The following is a 22397-nucleotide window of genomic DNA, read 5'->3' on the forward strand; positions in this document are numbered from 1 at the left end:
CAAGCCAGAAGAGTCACAACTGTTGTACAGAAAGCTAAGCCTGAGTATGAAAAGAAATTGGCTCAGCAAGCTAAACACAACCTATGAGAATTCTACTGACATGCTGCAAGTAAAAGAAAGAATGAATATGAAAGAATAACTCTTTTGAATGAGATTCATAAGAAACAGAGGATGTGGAAGGAATATCATGTGCATAAGAATGATGTCCGTTATGAACATTATAAGCAGCAAGCCAGAAGAGTCACAACTGTTGTACGGAAAGCTAAGTCTGAGTATGTAAAGAAACTGGCTCTGCAAGTTAAACACAACCTATGAGAATTCTATTGACATGCTGCAAGTAAAAAGAAAGAATGAATATGAAAGAATAACTCTTTTGAATGCAGATGGTGTGAAGGTTATAGATGTAGAAGAGGTTGTTTAGTGCATTTGGCCCTTAAAAAAATCAGCTTTAGATTATTATTTTTTTTGCAGCTGTTACAGGATATGGTGTAAACTAAGAGGCAGCAGTGTTCAGCTTGAACCAATAAATGTATATTGCATTTTTAGCTTAGACTGCCTTGACACATTTGTTAGAAAATTAAGACCTTGGATAAGGATCAGGGATTCTGAAAATAAAGATTTTGAAAATGGGAATAAAGGAACTCTTAAAGATACTTGTCTTCTTCTTTGAGTCAGTAACAAAAAAATTATGTCACTAGAGAGTATTTCTATAATACTACTAGCCACAAGTCTGTTCACTGATGTTAAGTTGATAATATGTATTTTTGATTCTGCTGAGGATGTTACTGTACTGTTCACCTTGGTTCAAAAAAATGAGTGTTATAACCAAGAAATGACCAGCTATACATATTGTTTGAGGTCAATACAGAATCCAGTCTGATCAGCTAAATTTCAATTTGCCAGCCCTCACTTATCAACTTCCAAAATGATACCTACTTATGGACAGAAGATGAGGAATGGAATTAGGTTAGAAGTCCAAGCTGGTTCTCTGCATTCCTGAAAGAATATATAGCTTCAACTCAGCTTTAGAAATAAATATTTCAAAAACAGAACGGTATCAAAATAGTATAAATCATGTAGACCATATGCTTAATAGACACTAAGCCACAGATGGCCAATTTACATTCACTCAGGAGGCCACTTCTTTTCTGCATATGGAACAAAACCAGACACATATGATGGCAAGTTGTCAAAAATAAAAAAATTAAGAACAAAGAGTTTACAAATGTTAATATTTGAAATAGCGTACATTTTTATTTTCATGGGACATAAAAATTTCCTTAATAATGTGCATACAAATTTTTAACATCAGCAACCATAGCAAACACACACACACATCTCTGAGGCCAAATCTAGTAGCATATTGCTGCCCAAATTGATGATGAATGATGAACAAATGACATAAATAAAAGATACCAAGAAATTATATACTTGGTTTAATCCTTTATCCAAATGTAAGCAAACAAAGTTTGCACCTGAAGTTTTATCAGGACTGGGGCAACTCATGGTAAAGGTGGTATGATTTCACATCACTTGCCTTAATATCCCATAATACAAAGCACATCTCCTTGCAGACATGTATAATGCTATGCATTATGGAAAGGGGTCACTACCCAGACCGGTTTCAATCTTTATTGAGGTCTCATCAGTGGGAACCAGACCCAGAGGTGATACCAAGGTTGAAGTAATGCAGAAATATTTTCATATACGAGTTGCCCAAAAGTGTCACACCTTATCATTAAAATACTCTGGATTAGAGATACCACCTTTACCATGAGTTGCCCCAGTCCTGAAAATACTTCAGGCACAAACTTTGTTTGCTTACACGATAAAGGATTAATCCAAGTATTTCATTTCTTGATATCTTTAATTTATAGTATAACCAAGTGAAAAAACTTTCAACATCGAACAAATGAGAATTGAAAAAATCAACACAAAAAAGATATCCTAAAAAAATACCTTGTGAAGAATGACAGATGGAACTCCAAAAACAAAAAAGGTAGAAAACTGCCATGGCTCTTGCACAACTGGTATTATGGAACTAAGTGGCTTGCTCTGAATAGCCTAGGTAACAAAGACCATGAGACACGTATTTTATGACTGTTAATTATACATTTCTGACTATTTTTTCTGCTTCTGTATGGAATAATGCTATTTTATAAGAAAACAAACAACTATCACTGTATGAGATTAGTTAACTGAGTTTTAGCTGGAGTCCTTAAAAAAAGGGGTCACTTCGTTTGAGCCAACGGCCATTCTACGCTGAATACACCGGTTCTCGCCTGATCACCGAAGTTAAGCAACGTTGGGCCCGGTCAGTACTTGGGAGGGTGACCACCTGGGAACACCGGGTGCTGCTGGCTTTCTTTTTTTGCCAGCCTGGCTGGCCGAGTGGTTAGCGTATCCGCTCTCCAGCCAAAAGGCTGTGGGTTCGAATCCCGCCGTGGGCATGGATGTTTGTGATTGTCCTTGGAAATACTAGTGGTGGTGGGTGGCAGTAGATGGCGTTGGTGTAGTTGCAATCAGTTGGTGGATTGAGTGGCGGAGACAGAGTTGTAGAGCAGGTGCCCTCCCTCGATGAGTCTTTGGATTCCCTGGAGGTGTCTAATAATAAAAAAAAAGATGACATATTCAAGATAGGATTTAAACTTGGTCTTTCCAACCAAAGAATAATGCAGTTGTTCTGAATGTGCCAAAGAGGCAAATGAATAAAAGGTACGAATTAATTGTTCTCTCATGAGTAACAGTTAAATGTCATTAAAATAATGGAATATTAGATAAGCTTCTTAGCTATTTAAAAAAAAAAAAAAAGTTATACCTTTCTGATACAGCCAAGAGTCGTTCTGGTCGAAATGTTCCCTCAGTATCAATATACAGGCATTTACCCTCTCCACCATTATGGTCAATAGGAAGCTAAGGAAAAAAAAAACATCTATACTAATAGTATCTTGAAAAAATAACATACTTTAAAAAAAAAAAAAAAGAGAAAAAAAAGCGCATTTATTCAAAGCAAGAGCCAATAATTTTCTTCATTTGATATAGGCTCTCTGAGTGAAATGTACTTTATTTTATTATTATTTTTTTTTCAGTCTTTTTTGGTTGAAGCACATCTAAACTAGAATCCTATTAAAGTTTGCTAAAAAAGGTTATACACCTTATTTACCAAAAAAGGATCATCTTCTCATCTCTCCTTGGATGGGTTCAATTTCATGGATGGCGATTCGCCACTTTTCTCGTTTCGTGCAAGAATATTAACCTTAAGAAGTTCGTATTTATCTGCAAAATTTGTAACCACATTAATCATGGTCTTGCTCTAGATTGAGATCCTTTCATCTTGCATTCCACTACTTAATGCACTAGTCTCTGAATGCATTCTAACTACATGACCAAACAGTTCTAAATGATGTCATTTAATATCAATAATTCTCTATGATATATGAAGCTTTCTGTTGTGTGTTTTACTAATTTTCCAAAAGATAGTTCATTTCAAAAGCTAACAATTTTCTTTCACATGTTCGGTAATGTGTATCTTTGTTCCTTAAAAAGATATTCAAAATAACGACTGAATCAACAATTTGTCACAGCAAGTAACACAGCTTCTTGGAAAGCTGATAAAACACTTAAATCTAACCCATGCAGTGCATTATAGCTATTAACTGTGTGTGTACACGTGAGTTGTTCCTGAGAAATTACCACTTTTTTGTAGGATGAAAAACCTGAGTTTCTGGGGAGGGGGGGGGAACCTATCTCAATATAACAACACCTACCTCACACCTTTAAATGAATAGCCCTAATGAAGATTCTTCACATTCTAGACTGGATTTGAACTCAAGTCTTTCTATCCAAATAACATTACAGAAATCAAATGAGCCATAGCAGCTCACTTTAATTTCAAATGATTTAATAATTTATCCCTTTACAATTTTTTTTTTTTTTGCAAGCCATTCTTGTCCATCCTATTTAGATTCAGTGTATAATTGTTGCAGTATAATTTAAATTAGATATATTCAATATTTTTTTTTAATATTTTTTGTTTTTATTTAAAAATAATTTAACTGAGCTATTTTATTGTAACTTATTTTGGATATCTATTAATGCTGATAAAGCTATTCTCGTGCAGTCGATAGTGCATATATCATATGCTTTCAACTCAATTGTTGTTTTCTTTTCTGATTTCCTATAATTGTATTGATAATGGCTATGAAACTTACTGAAAATTTTACAAATAAAGACATTTAAATTAAATATAAGTGATTCCGGTAATAATTTTTTATGACAAATTCAATAATCTGAACTGAGAGTTGGGTTAGAAATAAAGCACGGTCAAAGATTAGTCCACAGATATGAGAGTTCTGAGAAAAATTAAGGACCTGAACAGATGACATCATTTGTAGAATCATTAAAAATGAAGACATTAGGGAGGAACTTGATATTATATTCATTCAAGAATGTGTGAGCAGGGTTAATCTAATGTAGTATAGTAACTTAAACAGAATGGAAGAAGAAAGATTAGCAAAACAGGTGTTTGATGCCAAGATAGAAGGAAAAAAGATCCAGAAGAAGACCAAGCTCTAGGTGGATTGATTCAGTCAGAAGTGTCTTAGAAGAACAAAATGTAGGATATGACAATATTGGAGTGCTGACAAGTAACAGAGTAATTTGGAGGAAAATTGTTGATATGAGATTGGTAATAATGTAAACTGAATTGTATGATGCCATTATAGTTACCTGAACATTCCTTGAGGGTAGATATAAGGAAATTGATAAATGTTTCTCGAATGAGGAAGAGTACTCCCATTAGCAAAGGTGTCGATATGATTTTAAGTCAGGGAGGGGGAAAGAGAAGATCACTGATTTAAAGAAGGAAGATTGTGGCAGAATCTTGGGGTAGTCCAGCAGTGATAGAGAAACCTAATAAGAGGAAGCCATTAACCATGACACACAATAAACGATCAGCAAGGATACCAGTGATCCAATCACAAAGCGCAGGAGGGAGGTTGTAAGATGATAACTTGATCAGTGTCCTGTGTCCAAAAGTGGGTGAGATCAGCTGTAGAATAAGAATAGTGGAATTAAAATTAATGATCAGTAATTAATTAATGAGTTCAATTTCAAAACATACTGGTGTATACAAGATTTTATGCTCATATGGCAAAGCCTACACTTTTATTTATTCGTATGGGGTTCCTCCCAGTTCCACCACCATCCCTTAGGACTGGTTAAGCCCTCCTAATGAGGGATTAAGTATGTATAATTATGACTGTATATCCATGTGTTCACGGACCAGTTTGCCTGTTCTGAGGGATGAAAAACTCAGGTTTCCAAGTGAAAAAAACTCTCTACCTCTGTATGAGACCAACTAACTCACCTTTAGTCAAAAGAGACCAGATAAAGGTTCCTCATGTCATGGAACGGGAATCGAACCCAGGTCTTTCTGACCAAAGGGCTTCATTTGTACCAACTCAGCTACAGAGACACTAAAGTCTACACTGATCAGACAACGAAGTTTTGGAAAGAAAAAAAAAAATTATGTGATACCAAACACAAAAGGAAGGATAAATTGGTCTTACATACCACATTTTCACAGAATAACGTGACATAAATTAATCATCTGCCTTGATGCCTTACTTGGAAAACCTCCTCCTATTATGGACTTTCAAAAGAATCCAGCAAAGTTATTATTATACCCTCAAGACAGCCCAAATAGAAACAAAGGCTCCCAAACTTCCACATTTGGAAGTCTCATACAATTATGCAGTGCATCATATGCTAGTAACCATCTAAATGCTGTAAATAACAAGAATTGCTGATATCTAATATGCTGGATGATTTAAGAGTGGTTAATCTGTCAGATGATGTTGAATTTTAATTAGTGTATTAACAAGTTAAGCCTCCATGAGTTGGTATAGACAAAACCCTTTGGTCGGAAAGACCTGGGTTCAATTTCTATCCATGACGTGAGGAACCTTTATCTGGTCTCTTTCAACTAAAGGTGAGTTAGCCGGTCTCATACAGAGGTAGAGAATTTTTTCACCTGGAAACTGGTTTTTTGTCCCTCAGAACAGGCAAACTGATCCCATGAACACACATAGATCTACAGGTTCCTCATAGGGGACTTTTCCCCCCGCACTTGGTTCTTGGGGGGGGGGGAGCCCTGTGCAGTATTAGCCCCATTGTATTATGGATAGATTCATAATTGCAAACCTTCAATATGAATATGCCACCTAAGATGATGATTAACAAGTTTCATAACTTCTTTTCTTAGTTCATTTTGGTTAACAAACAATTGGTGCCTGTTTATCATCACTACTAAGACAAAAAATTGCAATCAACAAGAAATGGGAACAACATTTTTTTAAAAATAAAATTATTTGAATGTTGCTTTATATTACTATTATAATGAGACAGTATATAGATGGTCTTCTAAAAAAAATAATATACAAAATTACATGTTGCTTAAAAAAACTAAGAAAAAATTTAAACAGTATTTATTTATTTTTTTTTTTAAAACCTCAAAGAATTGAATAAAACATTACATAACTTACATTTTAATAAGAAAAAAAATTGAAAATTTACAACAAAAAATTTAAATGATTATACTTTTTTTGACCAACATTTTCTAATTCACAAACAAAACCCAACCCAGCTATAAATACTTGAAGAATAGCACCACATCTTTGATGAGGGACATTTCCTGTAATAGCCAGTTTTGTTGAATGAAGTTCTTCAGTCATTTCCATAGTTAAGGATCAGAAACATTGGCTTTCTCTCTCCGAAAATAAGCAAGAACTTTCTTACTCTCTAGATGTTGTCAGCATGTGACAAGCAGTACAAAACTTTTGGATGCCTGTTGCAGAGATAGATTGATATCCTTAAGGTATCAAGGCGTAAGCTAATTAACTTCTAAAAGAATAAGAAATCAATTTTCGCCTGTTTAGATTTCAAAATTTCATTCAGTAGAAATGCACCTTTGCAGTTGTGTCTCATGAATTTCCTTTAGATTTTGCACTGCATATTCTTCTGTACTCTACACACAGATCTGATGCAACTTCTTTGTCGAAGACTGTTTCTTCAAAGAAATCTTCAGAAAGAAACTGGACAAGCTCTTCCACATCTTCCAATGTCGACTTCAAAACTATGCTACAAATTTTTTCCTTACTATTTAATGACTTCTGGTTAACATTCTCCATGTTTTTCAATGTAGATTACCTAAGTGTTATAACTTGCCTAGAGTTTTTAATGTTGGCTTACCTCCTCCATCAATTGTCACTATACAGTGACAAACACAAGCTTATAGTACTTCAGGTGCAGTATTACTGTAATTAAAACTTAGTATCATAAATTTTGAGGCCTTTAATTATGATCTGTCTTTACTATACCCAAGTTTACATAACTACATCATTGAGAAATACTAAAATTTAGGACAAAGTTTAGAAACAGCCCTGCTACTAGGAAGACTAGTGGAATACTCAAAAAAATAAATCCCTATCAATACTTACTGAATGCCTTTTTAATAATGCAATGGAAATTTTACTTACCTGGCAAGTAACTGCTAATGTGTGACACAACTGTGTTTTCCCAGTTCTAAATTCTCCAAAAATTTCTGTGATTGATCCAGTTTCAATTCCACCTGAAATTAGAAGCAATTTAAAAAAAAAAAATTATAATACAACTACATTTGAAATAACACTAGAAGGATCTAAGGCAAGGGTCAAAATACAAGGTGAATTAACAGAAGCATTTGAAATAAGTTCCGAAGTGAAACGGGGAGATGCATTGTCTGCAAGTTTGTCTAATTTGACACTTGAATATATAAAACTCAATATAAGAAGCTATATTAATAATAAATCTGTACAGATTTATGCATATGCAGACGATATTGCAACAATTAGTTGTATCAAAAAAGGATTTAGAAAGTAAGTTTAAAGAGAATTAGATTTAAATCCAAAAGAAGTTGGTTTACAAATTAATGAACAAAAAACTAAATATATGCAATATGGAAGAAATGGAAATAGAATAGCCACTAAATCTAGTCTAGATGCCTATAAGTTTGAATCAGTTTAAATATCTAGGATCCCTAATTAACAATAACGAATAACATAACAGAAGAAATAAATATAGAAAAATAGCTGGAAATAAATGCTATCACATGCATAAAGTTAAAGTAAAGTTAAAGAACTATAAACTAAAAATTTATAAATCAATTATTACACCAGTAATAACATATGGATGTGAATCATGGACTCTATCCCAAAAAGAAGAGAACAGGTTAAGGATTTCTGAAAGGAAAATAATGAAAAAAATTTATGGAGCAATTAAAGATAAGGATGACAATTGGAGAATAAGAACAAATAGTGAAATTAACGAATTAATAAATGGAGAAGATATTACTAAGATAATAAGCTGAAAGGCTATTTTTTTACCGGCGAATTTGTTAATTGAAAGGGAGATGGTAAATCCCGTTTTATTTTATAGCCGGGTCCGAAACTCGGATCGAAATCCATACAGTTTCATGCTGAAAAAACTATCGGCGGGCACAAGTGTAAATGATCACTTGGGTAGTACAACACCAGGGCAACTCCATGCAAAGGTGGAGCAGTGATCATTTACACTTGGGCCCGCCGATAGTTTTTTCGGCACGAAACTGTATAGATTTCGATCTGAGTTTCGGACCCGGCTATAAAATAAAAAGGGATTTACCATCTCCCTTTCAATTAACAAATTCAGCGGTAAAATAGCCTTTCGGCTTATTTTCTTAGTAATTAACAATAATTAACTATATAGGAGTGCACCACTTCAGCAATTCGATAGTAGAGGTATGCAAGTTCATGTTCACTTAAAAACCTTGATATTCCAGGTCTACCTACTCACTGATGAGACCTCAAAAAAGGTTGAAACCGGTCTGGATAGTGACCTCTTCTCATAATGTATAACAATATATATACATCTCTTAGGAGCTGGGTTTTACATTATGAGAGAATATTAAAGTTAGTGACGGAGCTTGCTCCACCTTTGCATGTAGTTGCCCTGGTGTTGTACTACCCAAGTGATCATTTACACTTGGGCCCGCCGATAGTTTTTTCTGCATGAAACTCTATGGACTTCGATGGATTTCGATCCGAGTTTCGGACCCAGCTATAAACTAAAACGGGATTTACCATCTCCCTTTCAATTAATGGAGAAGATATTGTTAGATTAAGACACAAAGAATAGCATGAAGAATGGAAGATGGAAAAGGATGGAAGAGAGAGGACTTAAAAAATATTTTTCCATTTAACTGGAAATTATATATAATTTCCAATTAAATGGAAAATAATTGGACAGAGAAGAAGAAGACCTAAAAAGCGATGGTTAGATCAGGTTGAGAAAGACCTTGGCATTCTTAAAGTTAAGAAATGGAAAAAGTACTGTACTAATAGAGTAGAATGGAAAAATATTGTGAAGCAAGCCAAAATCTATTAAAGGGTTGTAGAGCTAAAAAAAGCATTATGCAACTGCATTATGTTTGTTATATGCCATTAAATTCAAATTATTAAGGAAATTTCAGCTAGTATATCAAATACAATTAATTTCACTTTACATTTTGTTTAAATTTAAAATCCAAAAAAAAATTAAAATTAAAAATTTAATAACTATGTACTACATGATATGAAAGACACCTCATGTGTAGCAAAAAGTGTTGTATAGTTTTGATTGTCAAAGAAATAATGTAGTGTATTTCTGAACAATCTTCTGCAATACTTGTAAATGCTTTTGCTTATCTACTGGATAAAGTTCACCAATTCAACATTTTCATATACTGTTACAGTTTACTTCACATTCTAGTTTATTGTATTTCCCTCAGAGCACATGCTGATTTATTTGCTAGGAACGTTTGATACATTTTTTTTCTTTTCCATGATTGCCTCTAACTTCCCAAGACCACCATGCAGTTCTTTTTTTTTTTTAAATCTTTGCAGGCAACTTTACCATATACCTTTCTGAGTCTCCAAGGTTTGGTTCCTATTTACTAACTCGTTTATTTCTTGACTTATATGTGTATATTTGAATCTACAGTTCAACTCTGAAAACAGCCCCATTTTGATGCTTTTTAAAACTTTTTTTTTATACACGTTTTTTTATACATATGTTTAATTTTATCTCATTCAAAACTAAATACAATTGCTTCCCATTTCAAATTCCCTGTATACTCATGTCCTAAAACATACATGAAGAAGTAACTACCCACAATTAAATGATCGATGAGACTTTTGTCTTCTCTCCATGTGAAACTGGGCACATCTTGATGTTGGAACATGGTATTAAAAATGACTAGTCCATATACTGAACAGAAAGCCATCAACTTTCCCTTTTCTCAAAACATTTCATTGTCTGGTACTGATTTCCTACTATGTTGTTTACATTTCTAACAAAGACCAATTTTTCTTTAGCAATATTGTGTAAGTTGCCAAGCAAATCAGAACAGCAAGATGTAAACAGGTTATGGAAGTGTTCATATAAGCAATAACCACTTCCCATCCAATGTATGGATGCAATAGTAATTACTTCTTTGGCATGGTTATTGATTTTTTTTTAATTTAAAAAATTATAGTTAATGTATGCATTTCCTTAATATAAGAAGCAATTCTGCACAATTTATTATGAAAAAAAAATTCTAATGTAACTTTAATGAGATCCTCACCCCAGGCTTCTCCCTCACTCTCCAGCCATCGTTACAATGTTCTGCTTTTCTGTTTATGAAGTCCACTAAAGAAAGCAGTTTTAAATGTTACTGTACAAAATACAGTGACATTTAAAAGGTTTTTATTCAAAATAAATAGTTAAGAGTTTTTATCTGCGGTGCTTAAGGGTCAAAGCTCCACATAGCCTTTAAAGGAATGCGGAGAACCAACCACGGCTTCTGACCTAATGTCTAATCCTCACCTTCTCGTGGTGCACCCTGTTGGGTATCTACTTGGATACTGAACCAACGAGGATGGGCTAGCAATTTGGGATTTAGCCGACCAAATTGTATTCTTATTGGTTAAACCAAAATAAAAAAATGATGGTACAACATGACAAAATTTCATGCCAGTTGGGGCATCGCCCGGTTAAACAAGCCCCCCTTGTTTAACCGGGGGCCTTGTACCCCGGTTAAACAAGGGGTACAAGGCCCCCGGGGTGTACAGGATATGACAGTACTACATGAAAAAATTACATCATTACTAACTTCCTATCTACAATTTTCCTCCAAATCAGTCTGTTACTTGTCAAGACTCCAACATTATCAGATCTTATATTTCTATCGTCTAAGGCACTTTGTACCGTATCAATCCACCTATATCTTGGTCTTCCTCTGGGTCGTTTTCCTGCCAACCTGGCAGAGAACACTTGTTTTGCTAATCTTTCCTCTCCCATTCTATTTAAGTGACCATACCACCTGAGATTAGCTCTGCTAACGCATTCCTGGATGCTGACAATGTCAAGTTCTTTCCTAATATCCTCATTTTTAATATGATATTGCCATTGATGCCATCTGTTCACGCCTCTAATCTTTCTCAGGACTCTCATATCTGCGGTCTCTAGTCTTTGGTCAAGTGTTTTACTTCTGACCCAGCTCTCAGATCCATAAGTTAAAATTGGTTTGAACACTATCTTGTATACAGCTAATTTAGTGTTCCGACTAATTTCTTTCTTATTCCATATGAATTTATTCAATTGACTTCCCACCATACCAGCTTTGCTGATTCTATTGTCCATTTCTACATTTAATTTACCATCTTCAGTAAAAATCGTGCCTAAGTAGCTGAAATGTTTTACTTGTTCCACAGGTTCTCAATTCACAACACAGTTGACATTTTCAATGATTCTGCCTATTTTCACTGTCTTTGTCTTTTTATTGCTGACCTTCATACCATATCTGTTACAACAGCTATTCAATTTAGTCAGAGAATCTTGCAGACTTGTAGCGGATTTATTTAGAAGTATAACATCATCCGCATAAAGCAAAGAGCTGACATTAACATCCATCTCCAATTTTGATATCAGGTTTAATACCACATTCCTTCATAATGTGATCCATATAGATAATGAATAACAGAGGGGATAATGTACATCCTTGTCTCACACCAGATTTAACATTAAACCATCTTCCTGTACTTCCTTCAATTCTAACTGCTGACTTACAACTCAAATAAAGACTAAGTATTGCTTGATATAATGCCCCATTGACACCATATAACTGCAGCATATTGAATAGCTTCTCTCTTGGCACCTTGTCATATGCCTTTTCCAAATTGACAAAACTTAAATACAGATCTTTGCTGTATTCCCATGCTTTCTCGACTATTTGTCGTAAAGTGAAGATCTGATCCTGACAGCCTTTATTTGGCCTGAATCCAGCTTGTTCTTCACCAAGCTTTTCTTCCACAATTCTTCTCAACCGTTTCTCAAGTATACTTGCACAGATCTTGCCAACACTCAGTAGGGAAATACCTCTGTAATTCTCACATTCAGTTTTATTTCCCTTTTTATATATGGGTAATATGAGAGCTCTACTCCAATCATCGGGAATTCGTCCCTCTGTCCAGGCTTTCTGAACTATGCAGTGCAGCCACTGTAAGACTTTTATACCACCATACTTCAGCATTTCTGGTCGAATATCATCTACTCCTGCTGCCTTTCCACATTTCAAGCCTTTGATGGCTTTTTCTACTTCAAGTATGGATATGTATTCCTGACTGCATGCCTGGTCAGTGTTTTTTTATCACTGTGCTGTCATCACTGCTTGTTTCATTTAGCAGTTTTTCAAAGTAATTACTCCATACTTCAAGGATATCCTTTTCTCCTGTTTTCATGTCACCTTCATCATCTCTAACTCCTTTTACAGCACTCTTTCTTCCATTCCTAAACTTCTTCAACAACCTCCAGAATATTTTGCCACCTTCTTGATATTTATTTTCTATATTCTTGCCAAAGTCCTCCCATGACTTTTACTTAGCTAGTTTTACACACTGTTTAGCTTTCTTACATTTGTCTCTGTATTCTGTAAGAGTAAAAGCTGACTTATTTGCCAGGAACTTTTGATATGCTTTCTTCTTTTCCTTCACTGCCTCTTTAACTTCCTGTGTCTACCAGGGAGTTCTGATTTTTTTATCCTTGCACACAACCTCACCACATGCCTCTCTGGCAGAATCAATCAATGTTTTCTTCAGGTTTTGCCACTGAATCTCCAAGGTTTGATTCCTGTTCTCAAACTCTTTCATTTTCTTTTCAATAATCTTTCTGTATTTTAGTCTACAGTTCACATCTGAGAGCTGCTCAACTTTTATTCGCTTTAAAACTTTCTTACATGTTATTCTTTTCAACATGAAATTCAATTTTATCCTGCTCAAGACGAAATAGTGATCACTTCCAATTTCAAATCCTATGTACACTCTGGTGTCCTGCACCAGGGAGAAAACATCACTATCAACAATAACATAGTCAATGAGACTTTTCTTACTCCTAGCCTCTTCTCTCCATGTGAATTTGTGCACATTTTTATGTTGGAACATGGTGTTAGTAACAATCAGTCCATGTCCTGAGCAGAAATCCAACAGATATTTGCCATTATTATTAGCTTTGCTCTTTTCTCCAAATTTTCCCAAAATATTTTTGTATGTCTCACAATCATTTCCTACTCTGCTATTTAGATTCCCAACAAGGACCAACTTTTCCTTTTTCATTGTGTCAGTTGCTTTTTCTAAAGCCTCAAAAAATTCCTCCACTTCTACCTTAGTAGAACCTTCTGTGGGACCATAGGCACAAATAAGTCTCATTGTCCAGTTCCCCATTCTCATATTTGCCCACATTACTCTACTTGAGACTGACTGCCATTCAAGAAGATTAGCCTCGTATTTTGTGTTGAATACTATGGCTACTCCTTCTTTTCCTTGATTGTCATTGCCTGAAAATAACATTTCGTATTTATTGCTCAGAAAGATCTCACCAGTTTTGGTCTTTTTTGTTTCAGTCACCCCTATTATGTCGATCTGGTACTTATCTAATTCCTCAGCTAGCTCCATTTCTTTGCCATTCAGGCTTCTTATGTTGATAGTACCAATCTTTAACTCTGGTAATGTTGAGTTGGGGTGTATTTTCAGATTTGTTCCAGTAGCTGACTTTTCGCTGTTCGCCCTGGTTCCCTGGCGAAAACAACGGGGGCCTTGTTTAACCAGGCGACGCCCCAGCCGGCATGAAATTTTGTCATGTTGTGCCATCATTTTTTATTTTGGTTTAATCAATAAGAATACAATTTGGTCGGCTAAATCCCAAATTGCCAGCCCATCCTCGTTCGTTCAGTATCAAAGTAGATACCCAACAGGGTGCACCACGAGAAGGTGAGGATTGGACATTAGGTCAGAAGCCCTGGTCGGTTCTCCGCATTCCTTTAAAGGCTATGTGGAGGTCTCCTCTCAGTTATACAGCTTTGACCCTTAAGCACCCCATCTAATAATTTAAATAGTTTAAATTATTCTTATATTGAAAACAAGGGTAAGATGTCTTGCATAACTGTTTAATAAAAATTTGACAATTTTATTAGCATACCTCCCAATAATTTGTCGAGTTCTTTTGAACCAGTCGTTACTTGTATTATTTCAGATCGCTTCTGGTGAAATTCGGTTGCAGTTGTGAATCCCATTGGCACCAACTTCATAGCTTCTAGCTAGAAAAATAGTCCATTATTTATACATATTTCTTAAAAACTTTAAATCTTGCTGTCAAAATTCAGAAAGGAAAAAAAAAAAAAAGAAAAAAAAAAACAATTTATACGAAGATATAATATTCAATGAACATGTCTCTATAAAACACACAATACAGTGGACTTAAGTTATATTCAACATAGAACTTCATGAAGAATATTTTGACGATCCTACATCCTACTTCTGATACTGATTTTTCAAATGTCAATCACTAAAAATGATAACATATCCTTATACTTAGCCTTTATACAAAAATTATGTATTAACCACAGACATCTTTTTATATCACTTATGATATAGCATATTAAAGCAATCAAAGAAATTAATATACCAGAATGCTGCTGAAGCCCAGTTTTTCTACATCTACATCTCAGATCTTTCATGTGGTGTGTCCTTTAGTAGGTATATACTGGGTACTGAATGAACAAGGATGGGCTGGCAATTTAGGACTTGTGCAACCAAATTGTATTTTTTAATGGCTTAAACCACAAATGCATATTATGGTACAACATGATGAAATTTCATGCCAGCTGGGGCATTGCCTGGTTAAACAAGGCTCCTGCTATTTTCATCAGGGAACCAGGGTGAACAATGGAAAGTCAACTACTGGAACAAATTCCAACTCATATAGAAGAAGAAGAAGAAGAAGAAAAATAAACCTAATATCAGAAGAAATGAAGATAGGAACCATCAATATAAGGAATATGGAAAAGAAATCAAACTTGCAGAAGAAATGGAAAAGAAGCATGTGGACATAATTGACATTTACAAAGACATAGAAGACAAAAACAGGTGAGATATTACTAAATAATAAGTATAGGATGCTATTTTCAGGCAATAATGATCAAGAAAAGGAAGGAGTAGCAATAGCATTGAACACTAAACATGAAGATGAATTTCTTAATTGGAAAACAGTTTCAAATAGAGTTATGTGGGAAAACTTCAAAAAATGGAAATAGACAATGAAACTTATTTCTGACTGTGGTCCTAGAGAAGGTTCTTCTAAGGAAGAAGTGTAGGAATTTTTTTTGAGTTATTAGAACAAGCAGCTGACATAAAGAGAATGGAAAACGTGGTTCTTGTTGGAGACATGAACAGCAGAGTAGGAAATGAATCTCACCAGGCATATAGGAACATTTTGGGAAAATTTGGAGAAAAGGGCAAAGATAATAATAATGATAAGTATTTACTGTACTTCTGCTCAGTACACAGACTAGCCATTACTATCACAACGTTTCAATATAAAGATGTGTACAAGTTTACATGGAAAGAAGACACAGGAAATAAGAAAAGCATCATTGACTACGTCATTGTTGATAATGGTATCATAAGGCTGGTTCAGGATACAAGAGTGTACAGGGGATTCGAAATTGGAAGTGACCATTACTTAGTACTAAGCAGGATAAAAATGGATATCATGTTGAAAAAACAGTATGTAAGAAAGTTTTAAAAAGAGTTAAAGTTGAGCAGCTTTTACAGGTAAATTGTAGACATCGAAAAAAATTTGCAGCATTTTGAAAACAAGAACCAAACCTTAGAGTCTCATTTGCAAACTGTGAAGAAGACATTGACTGATTCAGCTAGGGAGCTATGTGGGGAAATTGTCTGCAAGGAGAGAGAAATAAGAACACCATGATGGACACAAGAACTTAAAGAAGTAGTCCTGGAAAAGAAGAAAGCATACCAAAAGTGTCCAGCAAATAAGTCAGCAGATACCCTAAAAGAATACAGAGAAAAATGTAAGCGAGCTAAGCTATGTGTAAAAGTAGCTAAATAAAAGTAATGGGATGACTTTGGTAAGAGTATAGAAAATAAATATCAGGAAGGTGACAATGTTCTGGAGTCTATTGAAGAAGCTTAGAAATGGAGGAAAGAGTACTATAAAAGGAATCAAAGATGATAAAGGTGAAATGAAAACTGAAGAGTAATTACTTTGAAAGACAAACTAACCAAGCAATGACAGAGCCATATACTAGATAATGTTCAAAAGGAATGCAAAGAGGAGTGCATATCGATACTTGAGGTAGAAAAAACTGTCCAAGTGCTTTTCCACATTTCAAGTTTTTGAAATGTGGAAAATTTTGGTGTTCAGCCATGTGTATTTCTCCAGATTTTTCTGTCTGTCCTACGTACATCCAGCAAAACCACCTCATCATCCTCTTAAAAAACTAGGAGTCTACAAAATCCATTGCTCTTGTGGGATTTGCTACGTAGGACAGACAGGAAGATCTGGAGAAACATGCATGGCTGAACACCAAAAAGAGGTACAATACAAAAGAGAACAAAAAAACAGGTCTTGCTTTCCATACCACTTCCACTGGACACAATGTACTCTGGCAAAAAAATGACGATGTCATACATAGAAAACAACTGCTACACAAGAAAATTTAAGGAACCTGCTAATATGCTGAAAAACCAACTCAATGCAATAAAAATCAAGGTTTAATTCTCCATCAAGTGTGATCAGCTCTAATAAAAAATCTATCTCAATCTGAGCTCGGACTGTATGAATGAGAACAAGAACACGTGACATCGTCCAGTATTGTTCAACGTCAATAACATTTTATATCTGCATTCTGTTATTTGAGTTTATGAATAGCCAGACGGTTATGATTTGTATTTATCAATTTCTCTTGTTTAAATTTTAAGTTATACTATTTACCCCTGAAGATGTAAATCCTACGATTTACGAAACTTGTCGGGAACTATTATTTCAGTATGTTGTATAACTGAATAATAAAAAATGTGGTGTAGTCACTGAAATATATCTTTTGAAATAATATTGTTGATTCTGTTGAACTTCATTGTAGCAGAACCTTTTATTACAAAACTTTGTAATATATATATATATATATATATATATCCCAAACAAGAAATTTGGAACACATATCACATCAATGTTGAGTGCTGGCAAGGTGAAAACGTTCATGTTATTATTTATATATTTTATTTATTAATTTTATTTTTTTGGTGAAATAGTTTACCTGGAATACTCTTTCCAGTTCAAGAGGAACTGGAAAGAGTATTCTAGTTCCTCTTATATTTTATTCCTTCAAAAATATCATTCTGTGTTATAAAAAGAACACAAAAATTTCCCTTCAAGATGAACTGGAAACAGTACAGTCAGGCATCTCAAATTACATGAATCATTTTTTCTGACATGATTTTGTTAAATTGTGAATGAAGATATTTGAGAATTATAATACTTCATTCACATTTAACATAATCTACCATAACTTAACCAACACTTGTAAATATTATTTGATGTTAATCTCTTGCTCGTAAATTATTATTCATATAATTACTTTGAGTTTGTTTATTATTGTTTAATTATTTAATCTAGAATATGTATTAGTACTGAAAGGACTCTGTATTAAAATGTCATTCAATTTATTTTATTTATTCCTGTATTAATATTATAAGAAGTTGTGCATATATATTATAAGAATTTGTATTTATCATATTTAAATGTATTTTATGTGAATTACGGATTATATCTTTATTTATTATTTCTAAAAAAAAGATTGTAAATATGTGGAATTCTGCTGATATGATTTTATGTAATCCTTCTGATTGAATTTGATTGGCTAGTAAAGGAGAAACGGGGTTGCTTTTAGTTAGCCCGTGAATAGCTATGATATGGAGAGAAGCCTGTAGATGTAAGCTGAACTAGCTAGAACCGGATTTTGGCAGGAAGAATAAATGCAGTTAATTGGAAAACGAAAGTAAACAGGGGAGAAAGCTTAGGGACAGCGAAGAGACTGGTCGTGTGTAACACAGGGTGAGTTGAGATATGAAAAAAAATCGACAAAGAAAGGACCTGGAATAAATAGACATTAAAAACTACCTCTATGGAATTTTGATATTATGATAGATTCCTAATGATTAGAGGAAGAAAGTTGCAGAGCTGAAGTCAATACATAGTGGAAGATAAGGAATTAGTATATGATGTAAATCTAATGTGTCAAGACTTATGTAGCTCAGTGTTTAATATTTCAGTTAACATAGTGAAGATTTTTTGAATTGTGTTACCTCACGAAAATTAGTTAACAGGAATTTTAAAATGTGCCTAAGTGAATTCAATGTGCTGAAGTCGTAACCCGGCAAGACTTTTCCTTTTTACATCCAGTGTGAAGTAAATGAAAATTAGTTCCGCCTAATATATCTTAACTCTAGCTATGGCCTTTAACTATAAATAGTCGAAAGAATGAAGCACTAAAGTGTTTCCCCCTTGAATTGATAACTGCCTTGTGATTCAATTAAGTGTTTATAGACTAGAAGTGAATTAGAGAACCGCAACTATAAAAATATTTATTGGAATTCTGGAACTTTGAACTATTTTCTATTAATTGGCAGAATATAGAGAACTGAGAGTTGAAAGTTTGATACTTAATGCATTGTATCTATTCTAAGCACTAGAACTAAATCGATGTGTAGATGTTATGATTTGTCTCACAGAATAGAGACTAGTTGTGATAGAAGTACTTATGCCTTGAATAATAAGATCTAAGATTTGTAGCCTTAATCTTAAGACCTAACTGAATAGCTACCTGTATCTCAGAGATATTTTGGATTTGTTCAATTGCATTATCTTGTTTAGAAAGTTATACTTAGATATACATGTTATATAACCTTGCATTAAATGTTTTGTTTTATTGAATTCAATTTGATGTTTGTCTGATTTTCTTTCATCTGCAACGCTCATAAAAATTTATCGGACCTACCAGGAGCCTTAAATGATAATATTAACCTCAGCCTGTAGAAAAGTGAGATTGCAAACGTTAGTTGATGATTGATTCCTCTATATTATATAGACTAATCTGAATATACGGTGGCACAGAATAATATAAATTTCTTTATATTCGGATCAATATCAATCAACATCTGACAAAAAAAAAAAAATGGAATTTAAAGAAGTAAGGATAAGTTCAACTAACCAACATAAATGGATCAGTCAGCAAGATAGGATGACACAACAATTTCTCCATTAGTTATAATGTATAGATTTTATAGATTGTAAGAGGACAAAAATTTATAGATTTTTGCCCTCTTACAATCTCCCATGTTATATGCAGTGATTTCTTCTTTGTACTACAAGAGAAAAAAAATCAGATAACAGAAAAAAATTATGGAGTGCTTTCTTTTTCATTTCTTGAATTTACAATGTTCTTTCTTTGTGTTTTGAAAAGAAAGTGCTTATGATTTTTTTCTTACTATTTTTACCATTATAACATCTGATATAATTATGATTTGGTTCTGCAGTAAAGCACACTGCAAGGCCATAACTCAGTTTGCTGGAGGCTTGAAAAAACATATTTAGTCTCATCTCTGATGTTAATTTCCCTACATATAGTAATAACGTGGTATTGATACCAGTCTTGCAGTTGTTGACATGAAAAAAGTTTGCACAGAGAAGGCATGAGATACTACCAATGATTACCCCTATTTTTATTTTATTCCTTCGAAAATGTACTATAAGCCACTTCGAAGGAATAATATGTCATTCTGTGTGTTATAAAAATAACTTAAAAATTCGTCTTCAAGAGGAACTGGAAAGAGTATTCCAGTTCCTCTTATATTTTATTCCTTCGAAAATATACTATTAGACATTTCGAAAGAACAATATATCATTCTGTTTATAAAAACAACTTAAAAAATTCGCCTTTAAGATGAACTGGTGTACGTTCAGTGGCGATCACCCATTTTCTGCATGAAGACATATCTAAAATACAGGCAGGATCGCTATCTTCAGAGCTAGAAAGATTTCTCTCCTCATCAGTAGAACAAGAGATGCTCGAAAGGAAAAGGCTCCAACTTTTCTGCATCTCACGAAGTTTCCATTTCTTACCCTCAATGTTACTGCTACTGCTGCTTGCCATCTCGTAAATGAATTGTGTCTAGGATATACTTACTAATATTCCTTTGTGCCCAGTAATAAACTGTAAGCTAATGGAGATTACTAACCCCCACTGAGAAAGAGAACAATAGAACATGCCCAGAAGGCAGCACACTAAAGAGCCTCAAGCAATATCTGAATATTTTACAGACAGAAGTTTCTTGTTTGGTTTTTCCATCTTTCTTTATTTTGATATTGCATTTGTAGGATGACAGTGATTTTAAATATTAATTTCCCCTATTATCCAATAACACATAATTTCCTGATTTATAATAATCAGAAAATAATATGTATATTTTCTGATTTATAATTTGCTAATTTATAATAATCACCACCTAGTTTCTGTATCAAAAAAATTAAAGTTACGTGGAACAATTACTAGAGAAAAATAACGAATTAAATAAAAACTGTACCTATGTTTCATAACAGTTTTTGAGCGTGTGATAGTGATGCAGCTGGGGGGGGGGATAACTATCAAAGGCGAAATAAAGTTCAATTCTATCGTAAAAATATAGAAATGAAATTTCACATTTGATGCATGTGCATATACATATCTTGAATGATAGAATATAAGCAAAAGTATCGCTTACCTTTAAAAATTGGAGCATAACATCTGAATTATGCAGATAATATATGCATATAAATTTAAATCATAACTGTTCATTTCATTTTGTAATGACCAAATATACAGGGACACCAAGAAAATGAAAGTGCAAAGAACAGTAGATTACTATATATAGAAAAATATTTAGTGATATGATTAAAGAATTCCATGTTATTCTCCATAATCTCATTAAGTGTTCTCTTCAGTGTGAGGGTGTATCACACCTTCTAAATGACATCACGGCCAAATTGCACTTCTTATCCATGTTCTTTCAACAGGTGGGCTGAATCATATCCAGATTCAGCTAGGAAATCTATAGATGTCCTAGCCATTTGGGAGGTTAATGAATAGCTGTTTTGCGAAAAGCTATCAACCTGGTATATGCAACATTGAACTCACCGCTACCTCTTCAGTGTATGAGGAAACTCGCGTATGAAGAGGAAATACTAGAGTTGTTGCACAACTAAATAAGAATTCTGCAATAGGAACTGATGGGATATAGCATCGATGCTAAAAGAGTGTTCAGCTGAACTAGCTATTCCTTTGACCAGGTTATATAATTTGAGTCTCAGAACAGGGAAGATTTCACAAGTGTGGTAAGCACCATTGTACAAGGGTGGTGCAATGGGATTTCACATTGAACCACCATGAATATCTTAGGAGTGGTAGTGAAGATTTTGGAAAAGTTGGTTAGGGCTTCAGATATGAGTTGAGAGAGAATCTCTACTTTGCAATGAATAGCATGGGTTTACTAAGGGAAGGTTATGTTTTAGCAACTTGTTCACATTCTATAATAATGTTTCCACTGAGTTAGACAAAGGGAATGGATACACCATGATACTTTTAGATTTTGCAAAGGCTTTTGACAGAATACAGCATGTAAGATTGTTGCATAAATTGGAGAATATGGGATTGGATTATAGACTATTGGCATGGATATGAGGATGACTGACTAACGAATATCAAGAAGTCCTGTATGGGGGATGTGAATCTGCAAGAATCAAAGTAACCAGTGGTGTGCCTCAAGAATGAGTAGTTGGTCCATTTATTCAATCTATACATTAATGACAGTGGGATGGATTTGACAGGTGACATACAACTATTTGCTGATTATGCAAAGATAGGAAGGGTAATCTGTTGATATGCAATACTGCAGAATGATTTGAATAGGCTG

The 22397-nt window shown here is 34.1% G+C and overlaps 1 protein-coding gene and 1 pseudogene across 4 annotated transcripts in view; one reads left to right on the top strand and one right to left on the bottom strand.

The window, feature by feature from the left end:
- Positions 1–22397, bottom strand: part of spn-A (RAD51 recombinase homolog spn-A) — a 100648-nt gene that overhangs the window by 66249 nt on the left and 12002 nt on the right. For all 4 annotated transcript variants that reach the window (XM_090401009.1, XM_090401010.1, XM_090401007.1 and 1 more), the window contains exons 4-6: positions 14569–14686; positions 7539–7630; positions 2819–2913 (exon numbers count right to left, since the gene is read on the bottom strand). In XM_090401009.1, coding sequence (XP_090257135.1) covers positions 2819–2913; positions 7539–7630; positions 14569–14686 — 305 coding nt within the window. The remainder of the gene's footprint in view (positions 1–2818; positions 2914–7538; positions 7631–14568; positions 14687–22397) is intronic.
- On the top strand, positions 2245–2363 carry LOC150101417 (5S ribosomal RNA; annotated as a pseudogene).

This window comes from Typopeltis vanoorti, chromosome 11 (genome assembly GCF_054136105.1).
Source record: "Typopeltis vanoorti isolate ZY-2024b chromosome 11, IOZ_Tvanoo_1.0, whole genome shotgun sequence".
In the NCBI taxonomy this organism is placed as follows: Eukaryota; Metazoa; Arthropoda; class Arachnida; order Uropygi; family Thelyphonidae; genus Typopeltis; species Typopeltis vanoorti.